The sequence below is a fragment of the Rhinolophus sinicus genome, linkage group LG16, assembly GCF_036562045.2.
Source record: "Rhinolophus sinicus isolate RSC01 linkage group LG16, ASM3656204v1, whole genome shotgun sequence".
NCBI classification, from domain to species: Eukaryota; Metazoa; Chordata; class Mammalia; order Chiroptera; family Rhinolophidae; genus Rhinolophus; species Rhinolophus sinicus.
This window is the reverse complement of record NC_133765.1, coordinates 28,940,572-28,959,962: the sequence shown is the minus strand read 5'-3', so window position 1 is coordinate 28,959,962 and position 19,391 is coordinate 28,940,572. Positions and strand designations below refer to the sequence as shown.

Genomic DNA, 19,391 nt, shown 5'->3' with positions numbered 1-19,391 from the left:
TTATCTTTTCTGGTTGAATAGAAAAACCTAAAGAAATAACCCTTCTCATATCTATTTTAAATATTTATTCAATTTGTCATTTATTCTTCAATGGACTTTTGTTTATGGTTTATTCTTCTAGATGGTAGTGTGTGTGTGTGTATGTGTGTGTGTGTGTGTGTGTGTGTGAGATTTTAATTTTTTAATCCATAAATGAGCGGGTTATATTTGTAATTTAATATTTTTGACTAATACATTGTTAGGGACATAAGATCAAACTAATATAAACAGTTATGTGTTGAGAAATCTCGCTTCTATTCATTTTTGCCTAGTCCCATTCTAAAGCAATCATGTATTTCAGTTTCTTGTCAATCCTTCCAGTATTTCTGCATTGCAAATATAAGCAAATATGAATAGCTATTCTTATCTCCCTCCTCTTCTCACCAAAAGATGACATATTACCTTATACTATTACACACCTTGGCTTTTTTCACTTAATGACATATCTTTTTCTGGAATAATCTGATATATAACATTGTGTAAGTTTAAGGTGTACAGCATGTTACTTTGATACATTTATATGTTGTAACATGATTGTTATTATAGTGACATTTATTATATTACATAATTATAATACAATATTATTATCTATGTTCATTATCCTGTGCATTAGAAACCTATGGCTTATTTACTACTCATTTGAACCTTTAAACATCATCAATTTTATCCCCTGGTAACCTCCATTTTATTCTGCTTTTTAAATTTTTTTACAGGTTTGATTTCTTTAGATGCCACATAAAAATGATGTCATACAGTACTTGTCTTTCTCTTTCTGACTTAATCTCACTTAGCTTAATATGCTCAAGGTCCATCCATGTTGTTGCAAATGGCAAGATACCTTCCTTTCTTATGGCTGCATAGTATTCCATTGTGTGGTATAGGTACCACACCTTTTTTATCCATTCATTCGTTGGTAGACATTTGGGTTGTTTCCACATCTTGGCTGTTGTGAATAATGCTGCAGGAAACATGGGAGAGCATACGAATATAGCTCGTTAATGACACATCTTGAATGGTTGGCCATGTTAGTGTATAAAGAATGTACTTTTCGTACCTGCATAGTATTCCATCGTACAGGTACTATGGTTTATTCACACAGTCCCTTACTGAAGAACAGATGTGTTGTTTCTGATCTTTTGTTGTTACAGCACTACAGTGGAAAACCTTGTGCATACCACTTCTCACGTACGTGTGGGAGGATAGTTTCCTGTAAAAATGCAAATGGGGTTATATTATTTTGCACTCTTACCAGCAAGGCATGAAGGTGTGCTCACGTCCTCACAGTTTTATCTGCAAAGTGTGCTTCAAATTTTTAGGTATTTGTCACTTTGACAGATAAGAAATTATATATCCAAATGTAGTTTCAGTTTGCATTTCTCTTAATGTGAGAGAGGCTGAATTTTTTTCACATGTTTACCTGCTACTTGTAATTCTTTGTCTTCTATTTTTTATATTGAAATCTTGACCAGTGTGGAGTCCAGGCTATATTAGATAATGACTGCAAGTATGTCTTTTTTCCAGCATCTCTTACTAGAAAGCCCATTTCTGCCTCACTGGTTGGAGGTGCCGCCTTTACAAGTCTTTAGATAGGAGTTCTTTTGTTTCTGGGTCTTTTGTTCTGTTCTAGTTGGTCTGTGTCGTTGTTTACATTGATATCCTGTCTGTCAGTCTTGTCCTTTTGGGTTTCCCGTCATGCTCTGGGGGATTGTTCCCTATTCTAGGTAAAGTTGACAGTACTTCCATGGCTGCAGCATTTACGATGAAATCTTTGATTTGTTCCAAATTCCTTTTGGTGTTAGGATTATTTCCTTGGTAACAGCTCTTGTGTTTTCTTGCCTCTCTGTCACTCTGAGCTTGTTCTACCAGTCTGATCAGTGTTGTTACTATTTGTGAGATAAACACCAACTTCTTGCTTTCCCCCAGACCTCAGGAGGCATTGTCTTCAGTCTGACTTCAGTTTAACAGACTGACACTGCGATATTTATACCAACGATATTTATTCATGAGTAGCTACTTCTGGGCAAAGACAGAATGAAATCATCAAACGCACTTTTTTTTTTTTTTTTTATCTTGCTCCTTTCCAGTAGCAGCGGACCCGCACTTCTTCGGCCCAACATGGCAAAAAGGAAACTTACCTTGTGGGGTCTGCTTTATAAAATGTGTGACTGTGTCCCACAGAAGAGACGACTAAGATAATAAAATGAGTTAATGAACTTCAGCTCCCGGCTTGTGCCAAAGGGAAGCTCTGTAGCCATTGAGACACCCCTCACGCTGTGCACGCAGATTCTCCGCCGGCACCGTCAGGAGGGGAGACGGTCACTGTGTTGGGAGAAAGGGACTCGTCCCTTCCTCCTTTTTCGCCTCCTTCCCCTCCGAGAACGCTGTCCTCCCACCTGGGGGGTTGAGATTTGGCAAGGTGCTCCACAGTTGTGAGTTTTTGAATTCCAACCCACTGGCCTCATATTTCTTCTGCCTTGTTTCCGATTGTCAGCACTGGCCATCCTCCAGTTTGATTTTACCACTAATTGTGTTGCACGTTACCACACCGAAATGAATCAAATCAAAATGCTTTTCCTGGAGCATTAGATAAAGCAGGCGAAGGTTCTGAGTAATGAGCAGATGCTGCTAATGCAGGGGCAGCGCAGACCTTGCCAGGACTCCATCTGCTCCATGCCTGCCTGCCTCTGGCCTGGAGCCACCGCGTCAGGGCACGGCGGTGTGCTGGAAACCCTCTGCCTGCTTGCAGAGTTTGCCTTGAAAATGTGCTCGTTAGAGAGAAAGGAGATGGCACACTTCTTAGGGTCAAAGAAGTTCTTACGTGTTCCCCTACGTGGGGAGAGGAGAGACAAGACCCAGTGCATGTTAGCGTGTGGAAACCTAGATGGGACAGCCAACGGTCGTCTTTCTGTGGTGCCGTCAAGCAAGGCAAAGTGGCTCATCCACTTCTGCAGCACGCCCAGTACAATTGTCTGAACACACACATGCTCCATTGTCCGAGACTGCCTGCCCTGGGCTGAAGTGACTGATTTCTCATTTACTGACTTGCTAACAATGGATGCAAGTGGGTCTCTCCAAGCTTCCTTTCAGCGGTGAAGTGGAGGCCCATGTTTTAGTGAGACGACTGTGGAGACTTAGGCGCTTCTAAAGTTTTATGCATGATTTTCTGTTTAATAAAAAATCAGTTCTTTGATAGATTTGCTTATGTTTCTTGTTTGTATGTGGATGATGACATTTGAATGTAATGACGTAACCTTTAAATGCAACATTCAATCTCTTCCTCCTCCCCTGATCAAAATTGAAGTTTTAGAAGTGAATTATTAACCCACTGAAGTATTGCTTGGGAGATGGCTAGGACAACTGGCTGTGGATTATGGAGCATTTTGGTTTTTTAAGGTCTTTCTTTTCTGGTCATTTTTGTCTTAGAAGTTTCAATAACCAGTTCTTGCCTGAAACCTTTGCCTGTGGTGCTTAGTTTTAGGAGTCGTATTCAGACTCTCAGCAGACAAAACAAAATAGAACAACTTCAAGACAAAAACCAAACAATACCCGGGCTAGTCCTTTTAAAAGATAGGATACATTAATAAATTTAAACAATTTCTTAACAGTAGGAATGCTTACATTTTCAAGATAATTCAGAGCGGAATTAAAAATGGAAATGCAGAGTTCGAACTGAGGTCCTTCTTTCTGTGTTGAGGAAGTATTTCTTAGGGCATGGAACTTTAAAGTTGACTGCTGTGGTCTAAGATGGATTTTGTTTCACAGACAAGCCATAGACAGTATTTATGTGTTGGAGGAGGTTGCTGAATAAAAGTGCTTTTTTAAAAAGATTTTTCTATTTTCGGTGAGAAGAGATTGAAATTATAGTTTACACTTGTTTATGGATGCTTTGGACTGAATATGCACTGTCACTAAATAATAGAATAGTGTTCCTCAAAGGGGAGTCCACAGGTACAATCTTGGGTGGGAGTTGTGAAATCTTTAGGAGAATTTTTTAAATCAGTGTATTTTTATGGTAATCTAAAAAAAAAAAAAGAAAAAAAGAAATCTGGGTCTTTTGACTTTGTAACTGAGCCCTGCCTGCGGGGTCTTAGTGTTTGAATTTGCATTTTGTAGTCGCAGGCTGTTGGCACCAAGTTATCACCTACATGCCTTGGTAATGCTTTGTCTTTCACACTGAGGGGTGCATAGATGGATTCTAGAGGTCTGCGAGCTCTCACATTTAAAAAGCACTGGAGGGAGAAGTTCTCATGCTGTCGGGTGCACACTAGCGGGTGGTCAATTTCTGGATAACTGCGAAGTGTTGAAGTTACTGGTGAAAATAATTTGAAATAATTTTTCTCATGCAGAAAAAAAGTGGCACATTGAAGTTAGAATACAAGATTTGATGTTAATCCTTTGGCTTATTGGGTGGTTTTACTGAAAACTGATTTTTAATAAGACACAGTATGATGCATAAATTCAAAGTAGCTGTCCTGTCTTATTACAGTTGAGCTTAAAAATGGAAAGGAGCAGTAAACAGTACAGCTTTGGGGAGACGGGTGAGACTTGAGAGATAAATTATCCAAGTGCTTAAATGTACCCAATGAAAACCGAGGATGAATTATTTTTTGGAAGGAAATAAACTGAATTTCAAGTCAGAGAATTTAATTTCCTTTTCAGTACTTGCAATTTTGGTTGTAGCGTATATTCCATTCTAAACCCTAGGGCTCAATTAAAGCAGGAATAAATATAATTGTGGAATGTATTCTTGTTTGAAAGCAAAATGTGCCTGCCTTTTCAGTCAAAAAGCCATTAGGCAGGCCCCGTGGAGTAGGAAGGCAGCCCCGTGGGGCCAGGGCCAGGTGGAGCAGGTAGTCTGAGTGGAGCAGTGGCCCGCCGGGTTTAGGAGGCTGGCAGCACAGAGAGAGTGAGCAGGCACATGTATTGAGGACAATGGGAGCCAGTTTCCTTATTATTAGAGGAGGAAGGTACAGGTATGGAAAGGGGATCTTCAGAATGAACCCCTTGGGGCCAGATCGGAATAGGAGGTGTCAGTGTGGAATTCATGATTTTCACTGTAGATAGATAGATATGTAAATAGAGATGTTTATATGCATATATTTCATATGCCATGTTCCCCCAAAAATAAGACCTAGCCGGATAATCAGCTCTAATGTGTCTTTTGGAGCAAAAATTAATGTAAGACCCGGTCTTATTTTATTGTAAGATCGGGTATATAATAATATAATATAATATATAATATAAAATACTGGGTCTTATATAATATAATACCGGGTCTTATATTAATTTTTGCTCCAAAAATTAATATATTAGAGCTGATTGTCCGGCTAGGTCTTATTTTCGGGGAAACACGGTATGTCCTAGCTTTGTTTGCTGAGAAGGTGTAGAAACAGCAACTGCCCAGTAGGAATAAGCACACTTAGTGCTTGGATCTTGAAAATATCACTCTCCAGTAAAAGGAGCCAGGCGCCTTGCACAAATGGCTGACTGCAGGGCTGGTGCAGAGAAAATCTCCAAATATTTGGAAATTAAACAACATACTTCTAGATAACAAAATAAATTAGGAAATATTTTGAACTGAATGAAAATGAGAAACAATAAATCAGAATGGATGGGGTGTAGCTAAAACAGTGCTTAGAGGGAAATTTATAGCATTAAGTACTTCTATTAGAAAAAAGAAAGTCAAATCAACAATACAACATTTTACTTTAAGAAACTAGAAAAAGAAAATTAAAATAAGTGTAAGGGACAAAGTAATAAAGATAGAAGCAGAAATAAAAAAAATAGAAGAGAGAGAGAACAATACAGGAAAATCAGTGAAACAGAAAAGTGGCCCTTTAAAAAGAGCAATCAAGTTGACAAACCTTAGCCAGAGTGATCAGGAGAAAAAAAAAATTAATTACCAACAATAATGTAAGAGGGGACATCATTACAGATACTACAAATGGTAAAAGGACTATAAGGAAATATTTAGACAATTTTATGCCAATAAATTGAACCAGTTAGATGAAATGGATAAATTGATTTTTTTTGAAAGACACAAACTACCAAAAGTCACTTAAGAAGAAAGAGAAAACTTAGATAGCTCTATTTTCATTAAAGAAATTGAGTTTGTAATTTAGAAGTTCTACACAAAGAAAGCTGCAAGCCCAGTGACTTTACTGGTGAATTCTGTCAAACATTTAAGGAAGTAAAAATGCCAATTCTACACATTTGCCATAAAATAAACTACAAGGAACACTTCTCAACTCAACTTTAGGAGCATTACCCTGATACTAAAACCAGATAAAGAAGAAAAAGAATAACTAGTACATGAAAGCAAGTAAACTACAGATCGATATTTCTCATAAATATAGATGTAAAAATCCTCAACAAAATGTTGTAAGATTGTATCTTGCAACACATTAAAAGGATAATGCCTCATAATCAGCACTCATCCCAGGAATTCAAGGTTAGTTTAACATTTGAAAATCAATCAATATAATCATATTAACAGACTAAAGAAAATCCATACTCATACCTGCTTGGTTCAGCATCATTTGTTGAAAAGATGATCATGTCTTCATTGAATTACCTTGACACCTTTGTAAAAAAAATCAGTGGGTGGATCTTTTTTCTGGACTTCATTTTGTTCCATTTGATTCATAGATCCATTCTTATGCCAGTATCACACCGTTTTGATTACTGTGGTTTTATAGTAAATCTGAAGTCTGGTAGGGTAAGTCCTCCAGCTTTATGCTATGTTTTTAAAATTGTTCTTGGCTATTCTTGGCCCTATGCATTTTTTTGTTTGTTTGTTTTTTAAGATTTAAAATTTTAGAACCAGCTTATAAATTTCTACCCCAGAAAACTTGCAGGGATTTCGAATGGGATTGGATTAAATCTCTAGGTCAATTAGGGAAGAGATGACGTCTTAACAGCACTCAATCTTCCATGAACATGATAACTCTCTCCATTTATTTGGGCCTTCCTTAATTTTTCTCAGCAACATCTACAGTTTTCAGCACATAGGTCTTAAACATATTTTGCTGACTTAATCCTCAACCATCTTGTATTTCTGATGCAATATCAATTTCTAATTGTTTGTTGCTAATTTGAAGAGATATAATTGATCTCTGCATATTGATCTCATATTGATCTCATGCTAAAGATACTTATTAGTCTGGTAATGATTTTTATAGATTGGTTAGGATTTCATAGACAATTTATTCATTGACAGTTTTACTTCTTCCTTTCCTATCTGTATGCTTTTTATTTCTTTTTCTTATTGCACCAAGTAGGACCTCCGTACAATGTTGAATAATATTAGTGAAAATGGATATCCTTGCCTTTTTTCCAATTTCAAAGGGAAAGCATTGTCTTTTACCATTAAGTATATTGTTAGTTGTAGGTTTTTCATAGATGGTCTTAAGCAGATGGAGAAAGTTCCCTTCTATGACGATTAACTAAGAGTTTTTATCAGTAATACAAATTGGTTTTGTCAAACATTTTTTCTGTTTCTTTGAGATGATCATACGCGGTCTGACAATTAAGTTTGCAAACTTGTTGCAATGATGCTGCTAACCTTTTTGATATCAGAGGGATTATTCATTATGAATTTGTACCAACTGGATAAACAGTTAACCAAGTTGACTATTTGGAAGTGCTGAAAAGGCTGCGTGAAAAAGTTAGACGACCTGAACTTTTCACCAACAATTTATGGCTCTTGCATCACGACAATGCACCAGCTCACAGGGCACTGTCTGTGAGGGAGTTTTTAACCAGTAGACAAATAACTGTATTGGAACACTCTCCCTACTCACCTTATCTGGCCCCAGTGACTTCTTTCTTTACCCGAAGATAAAGGGAATATTGAAAGGAAGACATTTTGATGACATTCAGGACATCAAGGGTAATAGGATGACAGCTCTGACGGCCATTCCAGAAAAAGTTCCAAAATTGCATTAAAGGATGGACTAGGTGCTGCCATCCGTGCATAGCTTCCCAAGGGGAGTACTTGGAAGGTGACCATAGTGATCTTCAGCAATGAGGTATGGAGCACTTTTTCTAGGAAGAGTTCGCAAACTTAATTGTCAGACCTCTCCTTCCCCCATAGATAAGGGGGGGACTGTTATACTCTGAATTGTTTGTTCCTCTTTCCTTTTAATTCTGCTGCCAAACAGAACTTAAAAATCAGGATTTCAAAAAGAAGTTCCTGGATAAGCAGCTCGCTCCACCCCTCTGTTCCAAGGCCATGAAAGGCTTTCTGTATATTTTTAAGAGCTCGATTTATGGCCTTTGAGGTAAAGACCTGGACTTGCTCATTCTAATTCCTAAGAGTTATAAGAATATATTGTGCTACCCTAGTAATAACTGAGCACAGCTAGTGCCTAGATTTTGGTTTCTAAATATCATTAATTCTTCAATAAAAGGAACCAGGGCTAAGGCACGACAAGTTTGGACATGTCGCGAAGCCAGAAAGTAAAGATGTTTTTTAAAAAAATGCAGGAAGGGGCAGTTTTTATTTATAGGAAAAGGAACCAAACTAGAGCTCCCAACAGCCAAATCAGGGACAATTTGAACAACAAAGTTTGTTAGCAATGGATTATAACCTATAGAATAAAGTAAATATCCATGAGTCCGTACTGATGTAAATGAGGGCAGAGAAAGCTCTTCCTTATAGTAACATTTCAGTTAATACATGGAGAAAGGATAATGAAAATAGAAAACATTTGGCAAATCCTACAGTAATAATTGTTAGAGGCAAGAATCATCAGTGGAAGCTAAAATTAGTATGATGGGAAATGAGATATTTTCATATTCTCAAATTATCTCTCCACAAGAGAAAAATGGTAACTTTACAGTATAGAAACCTGAAGATAACACCGTAACCAATGATGAAACTTAACCATTTTCAGGAATGAGACATTGACATGTACCTCCCAATGTCGTATACCGAAAAGACACATCTGTGCTGTTTTTGCCAAAAAACGCCTAGCCTGATTTTAAACTCGAATAAACATGGGACGACTCAGAGATCTTCTACAAGATAAATGTTCAGTACTTTTCAAGTGTCAAGGTCGTGAAGGACAAAGAAAACCAAGAATTGTCCCAAATTGGAATAGATGAAAGAGACATGACAGTTAAATGTGATGTGGAATTCTGGATTGGATCCTGGACCAGAAAAAGGATGTTGGTGGGACAGTTGGTGAAATTCGAGTGAAGTCTATAGATTAAACATTATATCAACGTTAATTTCCTGGCTTTGCTCATACTATGGTTATATACTATGTTAACATTTGGGGAAGTTGGGTAAAGGGTATACTGTATCTCTTTGTATCATTTGTGCAACTTTATTGTAAGTCTGAAATATTTCAAAATAAAAAAAAGTCTTAGGTTATTAATTTCAAAATTTAAAAAAAGGATGTTAGATTATTAAACTAGATTCTTTTTCCTCATATCAATTTAATGCCATACTTTTATATGTTAATTGATTACTCAGAAAAGAATGTGCCTGTTCATTTTCTGTTGTCTGGCCAATCTAGGGACCTGAGATTAGAATCTGTTTTTGTGGTGATGGTTACTTAGGAATTCTCAACACAGGGATTCTCAACACACTTTTTGTTTTGGTATCTTATTTATCTTTAAGCTCGCCCTCCCTCCCCACCCACCTTTTAAAAAATGCATGATGATGAATATCTAATCTGTAGTATTTAGTTTCCAAAGAATGGTGTAGCTATTTTATTTTAAAATGGCAATGTTTAGAACTATGCTAGAGGTTACTTTTTTGCCACAACTTAAAACTTACGATGAGCAATTGTCAGTTTTATATGTAAAATGTGAAAGGGAGACCTAGTTCTTCAAAATTACTTTAGTCTGAAGACCACTGGCCTTAAGACAAGTGAATCCGTGGGTCTGGAGTTCAGGGGAGAAATCTGTGTTGGGCTGTTTGGATCCTTCGCACACAAGGGGAGATGGGAGAACTCCAAACCTGTAGGGTCCTCCGGACCCAGCTCAACTACACTGGGCAGGTTTGCATTTGAATCTGGATGCCTGCGTGAGAGGTTCGATTACCTGAGGCTTCCATTTTCTTCTTCTCACTTGGTTCCAGGTAACTCATAACGGACTGCCATTTTGCCGTAATCTAAATATATATGGATTTTTTTTCTTTTTATTTGAACCATTTAATACTGTTATTGAAAGGGAATTAATTGACAGTATGATCCAGATCTTTTGAGGATTTGGAATGGCATTTCTAAAAGCTGCAAAATGTCATCCCTGGAATTTGCATTGTAAATCTGTTCTGAGAAGTCATTGAGTTTCTAGTGCAGCTACCGGAAACATTTCTAAAACTTGAGTTAATATTTGTTACTTTTACAAGTTAATAGGTTTTACTTTTTTTTAACGATAGCCTTTCAAGTTATTATTCTTAAAAATCCTTTTATTGTGGTGCAGAGGAGTAGTGTGATGAACCCCCGTGCATCCATCACTCAGCTTCAATAGTTACCAGTGTCGTTCTTAAAGGATAGGTTTCTAAATATTATAGTTATGTCACTCAACATATGAGTGCAACTATGTTTGAAGATAGACATATTTTCCTCTTGGGAATAAGGAGAGAGAGAGAGAGAGAGAGAGAGAGAGAGAGAGAACTAGGAGGCTGAGACCTACTGAACGCCAGCCCAGGCCCTGCGCTGGTCTGATCTGGGGAAGTGGTGGGATGCTATAGTCTCCTTTAGAGTTTAATTCACCTTAACCCATTGATGGGTCAGAAGTAGAATTTGAGTCTTTAATTTTGTACATCCGAGTTAAATATTATAGAATAGAAGCAGATTATGACTGGAGTAAGTAATACAAATATCCCTTCACTAATCACTGAGGACGGAAAAAGAGCCACAGGTTAAACCTGACAAGGTCAGGAGACTGAAAATAACCACATAAGATGGTGTGAACATAAAAAATTTCATAACTAAGGTGGGCCATGGCGGGAAGTCACATCTTTAGCCTGAAGCTTCTTTCATGAAGTCAATCTTCACCTTAAGTGAGCCTGTCTATTGTCGTTTTGCACCTAAGATGACATCCTTGGAATGTCAGTAGTCCCTTTATCCAGACCTGAGCAGGAAAGTGCAGAATCCCTCATCATTATTCTTGTCCGTTGATTAACATCTCTATGAGAACTATTAACTCTCCTGCACCCACCTATGTGCAAGAAGTACTTGTCTCTCCAATTTACTGTTATCCAATCCCAGAGATTTCCCTGCCTTGTTTTCTCCCACCCCCTTAATCTACCTGCAGTGGGTTTCATGTAGCCCTCCCCCTTTGATGCTACATATAAAATAAGCTGCAAACCGCCGTTTTGTGGAGCATCTTCTCAACCTGTGGAGATTCTGCTTCCTGGCGATTGTCATCAGTTTGGCCCAAACAGACTCTTACAAGCTTTCTCTTAGGCTGGATATTTTTCGTCGACATCATATTACTGTCTATAAAGATGTGTAGAGAAGTTATAACACTTGTTTGATATAGTATTACATGCAGAAAAGCAAGTAGTACCAAAAGATACATAGTAAAAAGTGAGTGTTTTTTCTCCGGCAACAAACACTTGGTCCCCCCATTACCCAGTCCCCCGAGTCTCTTCTCTGGAAGCATCGATTACAATCAGTGTCTGATACACTCTTCCAAATATATTCCATATTACGTTTCTGTCCCTCAGTTACATTGTAAAGGCAGGGGCTGCAGGCACAGATGTCCCTTGCACATTTTCTGCTCTCTCAGCACTTCCCCTCGGAGAAGGGCTGGACCACATTCTCCCCATCGATCTGCTTTTCCTTTGACTTAGCTAACTGTAAATTTTTCTAGTATTTAATCGCAGTGTCATAGTCTTTTTTGTTTACGGGATCTCTTCATTTTTTTATCCTTTTAAAAATGTTCTTTCCTTCTGCTTTGAACTTGAAACTACTAAATATATTTAACTTTTGTTCCTACTTGACTCCCTTTCTGCTTTATCATCTCATGTCTGGTCCCTGCTTTGCTTGTGTCCTAACCAGTCATTTCATTGCTCCAAAACACCCATTCAGATTCTCTCACTTGTCAGTGTAAAATGCAGCTTCCAGAGTGCCTCATAGTTACTGTTTGTTTGTTTGTTGCCACAGGCAACAGAGTTCAGCTTTAGAGCTGTGTTCAGCGGGACGGTAGATGCAGCACCCAGGTGAAGACATGTCATTCAGCGTTCAAGACCCTCCATGATTTAGCCCTTTATGATTGTCGTTCGCACTGGGACTAATTTCCCATTGGCTGCGTCTTCCATGAAAGCAAAACTTCCTTGTCTCAGATTTCATGCCACCTTCACATCTCTGCTGTACATTTCATGGTGATGTCTGTACACTTGATGAATGAAGGGGTACGTGTTCAGTGAGTGCTATCAGTGTATTTAACATTTTTATTTAAAGGCCTTTTCTCTTGTTGCAGAATATCTTTTGACTCCTGCTCGGTTTCTGATCGGCAAATGTTTATTTACATTGTGGGAATCGAGATGGCCAGCTGTCTTTATAAGTAGTCAGCCTCACTCAGTGTCTCTGAACTGCAGTGAATTGATCCCGGCTACTTGGCTATTATGAAGCTGAGAACAAGCCTCAGGTGTGTATTGTGCAAACTCCATCGAACAGGAGCACATGGCTAAAATGAATTCTAATCGAGAAAGCACTAAAGAGCACGAGACAAACTCTGTAGTTCTAGAACTGACCAGTCTGACTTTCTTGTTTACCTGTTTTAAATTTTATGGTGCGTGAAAAAGATCAAAGGGAAGGGGCAATACCAATTGTGGTTTTTTTCCAAAACCAGTTCTGCAGTTATTTACCTTTCAAACAATTAACATAATTACCATTATGCTAAAAAGTAATTTTGGAAAGTTCTGCCCTGAGCTCTTACGACTCCACCGGGACAGTTTTAGTTGGGACTTATCTTTTTGATGGAAGCCTAATTGCAATTTTGGCTTTGTGCACACAAACAGAAGCAGCTAATTGTTTAGGCAAATAGCAGATTAATTTAAATATGCATCCCTAATAAAACAAAAATGGTACCCATTATGGTCCTTGTTCCCATGATGAGGAATATAAATATTCTGTGCAAGTACCATTAGGCGGAGGTCTTAAGGATTGTTGACATTATTTCACAGTGGTAGCACTTTCCTGATACCAAGTAATCTTTACAAAAGCTAGCATAAATCAGTTTAAACTCATTTAGATCCCATTTCCGCTATGTGCAGTTTCATTACCACACTCTGGCTGGCCTCCTTTGGGAGGTGGGAGGGGCATGCTGCAAACTGGCATGGGTGCCGGTCCACAGCTGCCAAGCGGGCTTTATGTCTCCTCAAAAGACTGGCCATCGTTAGTCATGTCATCATTAATGGCTGTTCCTAGTCTAAGGTGAACTCGCAGTTCCTTCAGCCCTGCTGCCCCTTGTCAAGGTGGAGGGTCCTGAGCCCAGAGAGCAGGGTCTGCCCAGCCCTACTCCTGTGTCCTTTACGGGGCCGATGGCCCTCCCTTATTGTGTGCTTGCAGATTTTTCCCTTTTCATTTTGTCTGCATCCTTTTCGTATTTCTCACGATTGAAACAGCGTCGTTGTGACCCCAGCACTAGCTCAGAGTTCAACATCTTCTGTCCCGCAGTTTTGTCAGGGAGGCAGAAAGACACCTGCTCTCCTTTCAGTGTTCCTGGTGTGGGGGAAATGGGCCGGAAGCTCCAGCTCTGAGGGATCATTCCTGGTTCCAGGAACGCCGGCAGTGACGGGCCTGTCAGGTCACTAGGAAGGAACTGCACAGAAGCCCCCTTTACGTTTGGTGAGACGTTTTCTCGTTTCACTTTGGCCTAGCAGGCAGAATAAATGTAGCAGACACCTGTCAGGGTGCCACCTTGCTCTGAGGTCCCTCGCCAGCCCCTCTAGAGGTGGGCCTGTTCATAGCACTTGAATTAGTGTTTTGGCTTCAGCTGGGTGGGCAAGGATGGGGACCCCTGGCCCTGAGGGCATTTGATTCCCGGACTGAGTCTGGGAATGAGTGCATTGGGCCTCAGACGGTCAGTCTCATTGTGTACGTGGAGTAGGAGACTTTGTGGTGTTGGGAGAGAGAAAGTTGGTTTGGGGGCGGGAGAGATAAACAGACAGACAGACAGAGAACAGATGTAGAGAGAAGCAGAGACTAGATATGTGGTGCACATGGAGCTGCCTTGGTTCCGAATGATTTCCTAGTTCTGGTTCTGACCCCCTATAATCTCCAGCTATACTTCCTGCCCTTGGGTTCCATGAAATCGCCCCCTTCCTTTCCATTCAGTTTCCTTTTGTATTTAAGCCAGTTTCAGTGGATTTCTGTTTCTTACAACCAGAGGTTCCCTTGCTAAAGCATGAGACAAGCAAGCATTCAGCAAACCTGTACTGCTGTTCAGCCACTCTCAGTGCTCTGAATTCACTTCCACAGGGTATATGGCGCGGGAAAAGGGCAACCCTTCCACCTCCCACGTCCAGCCGGTCTCAGGAGCCAAAGCCGTATTATCGCTGGGTCTGCAATATGAGAACACGTGGCCTGTCACATGAGTTTGCATCAGGTTTTACAGATTGTCACCTCCTTGAGAAGTGAACTGATTTGGCTCCGATAGGCATTGACTGCTTCTTCCTTAATGTCGTGTCGTGGACTGGACCTGGTTCTACTTGAACTGTTTGGAAAAGTTAGCTGCTCCTGTTAGGTCTTGAAATAGTATGACAACGTGGCAAAAAGTTCAGCTTGTCTGTGGCCTTATTGTACTTGGCATATATCTGTTCTATCATATTTTAATGCTTCTCTTCAGTGTAAGTTTTGTAAGACCAGAGATCATATCCTGTTGATACACCCCCACATTGAGGTGTTTGGTAGGTGCCGCTAGAATGTCAGCTCCAGGCAGGCGGCTTTTTTGCTTAATTTTGCCTTGTTCACTGTGGTTTCCTCAGTGGTGGGTGGCCCAAAGCAGGGGCTCAGTAAGTGCTTGGTGGCCTCATTGGTTTCTTTTTGGCTAAATGTCGGTTAACATGGATGATAATCTGCGAAAATATTATAAAACATTGTTATAATTCAAGTATTAACTGTTCTGAGTCTTTGCAATCTTGATGTTGTAAAAGTAGCCGTGATATAACTATATTAACTAATAAATTGGCCCTTCACAAAATTAGCTTTCACTCAAAACATCCCTCCCTGTTAGCTGCTGCTGTGTCTGTTCCTGCCCACCTCGACCATGTGTTTTTGGGTCAAATATCCAACAATACAGTTGCAAAGTGAAACTGTAAATCTTACCACGGCTGCTGGATTTAGTAATGTTTAAAGTGATGTTGCAAGAGTACTAGATATGGTCATTACATGGGTCAATATAAATGGCTTTTTTTCCTTATTTAAGTCTCTTTAAAAGATACTTGCCTGCTTATGCAAAAATAATAACAATGTACGTGGGGTTTATAACATGTAGACATGCAAAGTATGACCACAATAGCGCAGAGGCTGGGAGGGAGGAAATGGAAGTGTGCGGCCGTGATATTCCTCCGCTGTCTGAGAAGTGGTGTGATACCACTTGTAGGTAGACTGGTAGGTCACAGGTGTATGTTAAACTCCTAAAGCAACCACTGAAATAACGCAACACAGAGATGTGGTTAATAAGCCAACAAAGGAATGAAAATGAAATAAGCATTAAATATAAAGACACATGGAAAAGGGGGAGGGTGGGAACGTTAGTGCTCGTGCTAACAGTAGTCAGAGGGAGCTGGAGTGGCTCTAGCCATAGCAGACAAAGTAGATTGCGAAACAAAGAAGATAAGCAGGGAAAAAGCGTAAAGAGGGGACATTTCATCTCATGAAGGGTCAGTTCATCAAGAGGACATAACCCTAAATGTTGATGCGCTTAGAAGTCAGCTTGGAGGGCTGACCGTGCAAATGATAATGGCATCATTGACAAGTGAGGATCTGTCCGAGTTCTACACTGAACAGCTGAAGCGGGGAAAGTTGACATAAAGACGATGACACAACAGGCCTTCAGAAGAGAAGGCTGTGACCGTTACATTGATGGAACCCCAGAATGTATTTTCCAAAAAGACCCTTCTCAGGATAGCTTTGTGAAGCTCAACCTTGTGGTGAAGGGTATTTTATTGCATGCAATTCTGCTGGAAAATGATGCCAACAAAACCAATACTTGATTAATAATGAAAAATGTGTTTATAGATAAACTCCATGTGTGCTTAGAGTGAGCTGTGGTTGAATAACTTCCACACTTGGCAGAGCGCAGGGTGAGTTTACGTCAGTTACTCATCGATCTCATAGTTGTTTTATGCCCTCGTACATGCAGCTGCTCGTCCTGCACTTTTGTAGCTAAATCCCAGCCCAGCCTCATCATGTACCAAGTGGCCTTGGACAGTTGTTTAACTACGTGGAGCTTGTGTCTCTTCTCTTTTATAAAATGAGGATAAATAAGGATGGCTGCTCCTCCCAAGGTGGAAGTGAGCACCCGAGCGTACAGATGCAAGCATCTGAATGTTGGAAAGCTCTATGCAAATAGCGATTTTTTGTTTCTCTTTACTGTAGATTGTGATGTCTACAAGCAAAGGCAATGCGTCTTGGAATGCGCTTGTCTCCTGTTTAATGTGTAGAGCCACTGGCATTTTCTGCAGCATATCTGTTTCCCCTGAGTCAGAATGGAGAGAATTTGCCAAAATGTTTGCCGGGAAATGTGTTATAGAACGTTTTCTTTTGAGATCTGCTTATCCCCCAAGTTTATCATAATTCTTGATATTATGTACTTGAGATATCGAGTACTCTGTGTTTTACATCTGAAGCAGCATTTAACTTCAAGAGAGCTCTGCTTTTGTTTATAATCACCTACTTAGCCTCCTGACAGTTTAAAAGTCTTGCAAAGCAGCCCAAATGTATTCTTTTCTTCTGACTATATATTTATTTAGTGCTAAGGGATCCTTGACAGTAAGATCCTAAGTTCAAAGCATTTCTTGTTTCAAGGCAAAGTACAAGGCAAGAAAAAGGAAAGATGGGAAGATGGATTGCAAAGAGAAGAAAAATGAAAAAGCTTAGGTAATAGGAAGTTACAGAACTAGAACTGGATTTATGGATGAGCAGTTGGGAAGAAATTCATGCTATTAATAGATTAAATACACTTTATAACACAGCAGGAATGAAAGACTACGTACAACTATATGAGTGACCTGTCTCCAGCATTTTATATGGTTTATCTCCTTTAGTTTGTCCTGTGTGGTAGGTAATATTATCTTCAGTTTTACAGATGAGGAAACGGGCTCACTTTTAAGTAGCTTGCCCAAGGCCTTTGGCTAGCAAGCGGTGAAGCTGGATTTGAACTCAAACAAATAGCTGCAGACTATGTTAGCTCCACAAATTATTTCTCAGTGAATTTTGAAGAATAAAATGAGTTGGAATTGGAACAGAACATTATGCAGCACGTGCAGGAAGTAATTTTTTCTTGGGCAAATCTTTGAGGGAAAAGAAGTAGCTTAGTGGATAGGAATGATAAAAAAATTATTTGGTGAGACAAAAGGAATAAATGGCATTCCAGATACAGAAAAGTGTATCTAGCTGGTAGAAAAGTGTAAGTTCCTGTAGACTGCTGGTTCTTAACCTTGAGCATTTGCTCAGATTGAGCATTTGCGTTTCTCACCCGCTCCCCGGTGACGCTGATGCTGCTGGTTCTGGGACCTCACTCAGAGACACCTGCTCTAGACAATTCGAGAAGATGGAGACACAACCAGTGTGTGAGAGCAATTCATCTGGGTGGCAGCATTCAAGGTGCTGGGGAGAAGGTCGTATAGGAAAATCAGAGTTTTTGACAAGTGTGGGATAGCCAAGGTCACATTTACAGCAATGCATAAGAAAGCACCACTGCCAGCTGGGGCTGCAAGAGGGTGCTGGTGAGGAAGGATGTACAGTACTTACAAGAACCACTTGGAGGGTGCGTTAGGGCCGTTTTCACGTATTGCTAGCGTCTAGAAGAACAGTGCCAGGCCTAGAACAAATGCTCAGTGATTATTTGTTGCACGAATGAATGCACAGATAGAAGAATGAGTTAAGAACTCCATGTGTTAAAACTACTCAGCGACAAACATACGTACTCCCATTTTTGTTAGGTCTCTCTCATAAAAACATTTTTAAAAAATGTATCTTTTTGGTAAAGGTAATTTCTGGAAAACATGTCAGAATGTACAAGGAGCTGTATACAGTTAATTTCCCTCCTACTTGTTCCTATCTTATGATTTCTTTCCGTAGAGGCTAGTCACTATTGACAGTTTCTTGTGTATCCTTCCAGGAGATTCCATTTGTGTGTGTGTGTGTGTGTTTAAAATTTTAAAACACAAAAGTAGTGTAGCATACTATATACCACTATTTTGTCCTTTAGTTTTTCATTTAACAATATATTTTGGTGATCATTTCATACAGCTTGTTTATTGACTCTCTTTTCTAACTGCTCATTTTATTTAAATTCCAAACGTTCTAGGTAGCGTTATTTAAGCAGTTCTCTGTTGATGGACATTTAGGTAACTTCCAATCTTTTGACAAATTAAAAACATTACAGTGACTATCCTATATACATTTCTAATTTGCTAAATATTATCAAATTACCTTTAGAGTAGGGGAATTAGTTTACATTCCTACCAACAATTTAAAGAGAGAGAGTCTATTTCTCCATACTCTCAACAACGAAATATTTTATGAAATTTTTGTTTGTCAGTTTGATTAAAAAAATCGTATTGCATTATAATTTTTATTTGTAGTTTTCTAATTGTGAGTGAATTTTTACATTTTTTCTTTTGTTTATATGTCAGTTGTATGTCTTCTTCTGTGAACAGCATACTCATGTCCTTTGCTCACTTTTCAGTTGCTTTTTTTTCTTTATTGAATCTTAGAAGCCCTTTATATATTATGGAAATTAGCCTTTTGTTTTATGTGATGCAAATATTTTTTTAAACATTTTATCATTTATCTTTTAATTTTCGTTACATTGAACAGTTATTTTATAATTGTGCATATTGACGTGAATTTAAAATTGTTACCTGCATTGTATTTCCTACATAGGAGTTCTTAATATTTGGGATCTAAGGACTGGAAAGTATCCTATCCATCGCTTTGAGCATGATGCGAGAATACAGGCACTGGCCCTCAGCCGCGAAGGTGCAACTGTTGCCACAGCTTCTGCTTTTGATGTTGTAATGCTGCACCCCAACGAGAAGGGCTGTTTGCAGATAGCTGCAGAATTTGAAGTTCAGAAACTGGTGAGCTTTCAGTCTCGTCATTTTATTCTTCATTCTTAGCACCTCTGGGTCTAACATAAACAAGTAGGTGAATTAGTTT

At 39.2% G+C, this 19,391-nt stretch overlaps 1 protein-coding gene across 3 annotated transcripts in view; it reads left to right on the top strand.

Moving 5' to 3' along the window:
* The window catches only part of FBXW8 (F-box and WD repeat domain containing 8), a 108,629-nt gene that overhangs the window by 48,381 nt on the left and 40,857 nt on the right, over positions 1 to 19,391 (top strand). For all 3 annotated transcript variants that reach the window (XM_019753955.2, XM_019753956.2, XM_074321827.1), the window contains exon 6: positions 19,116 to 19,312. In XM_019753955.2, the coding sequence (XP_019609514.2) occupies positions 19,116 to 19,312 (197 nt within the window). The remainder of the gene's footprint in view (positions 1 to 19,115; positions 19,313 to 19,391) is intronic.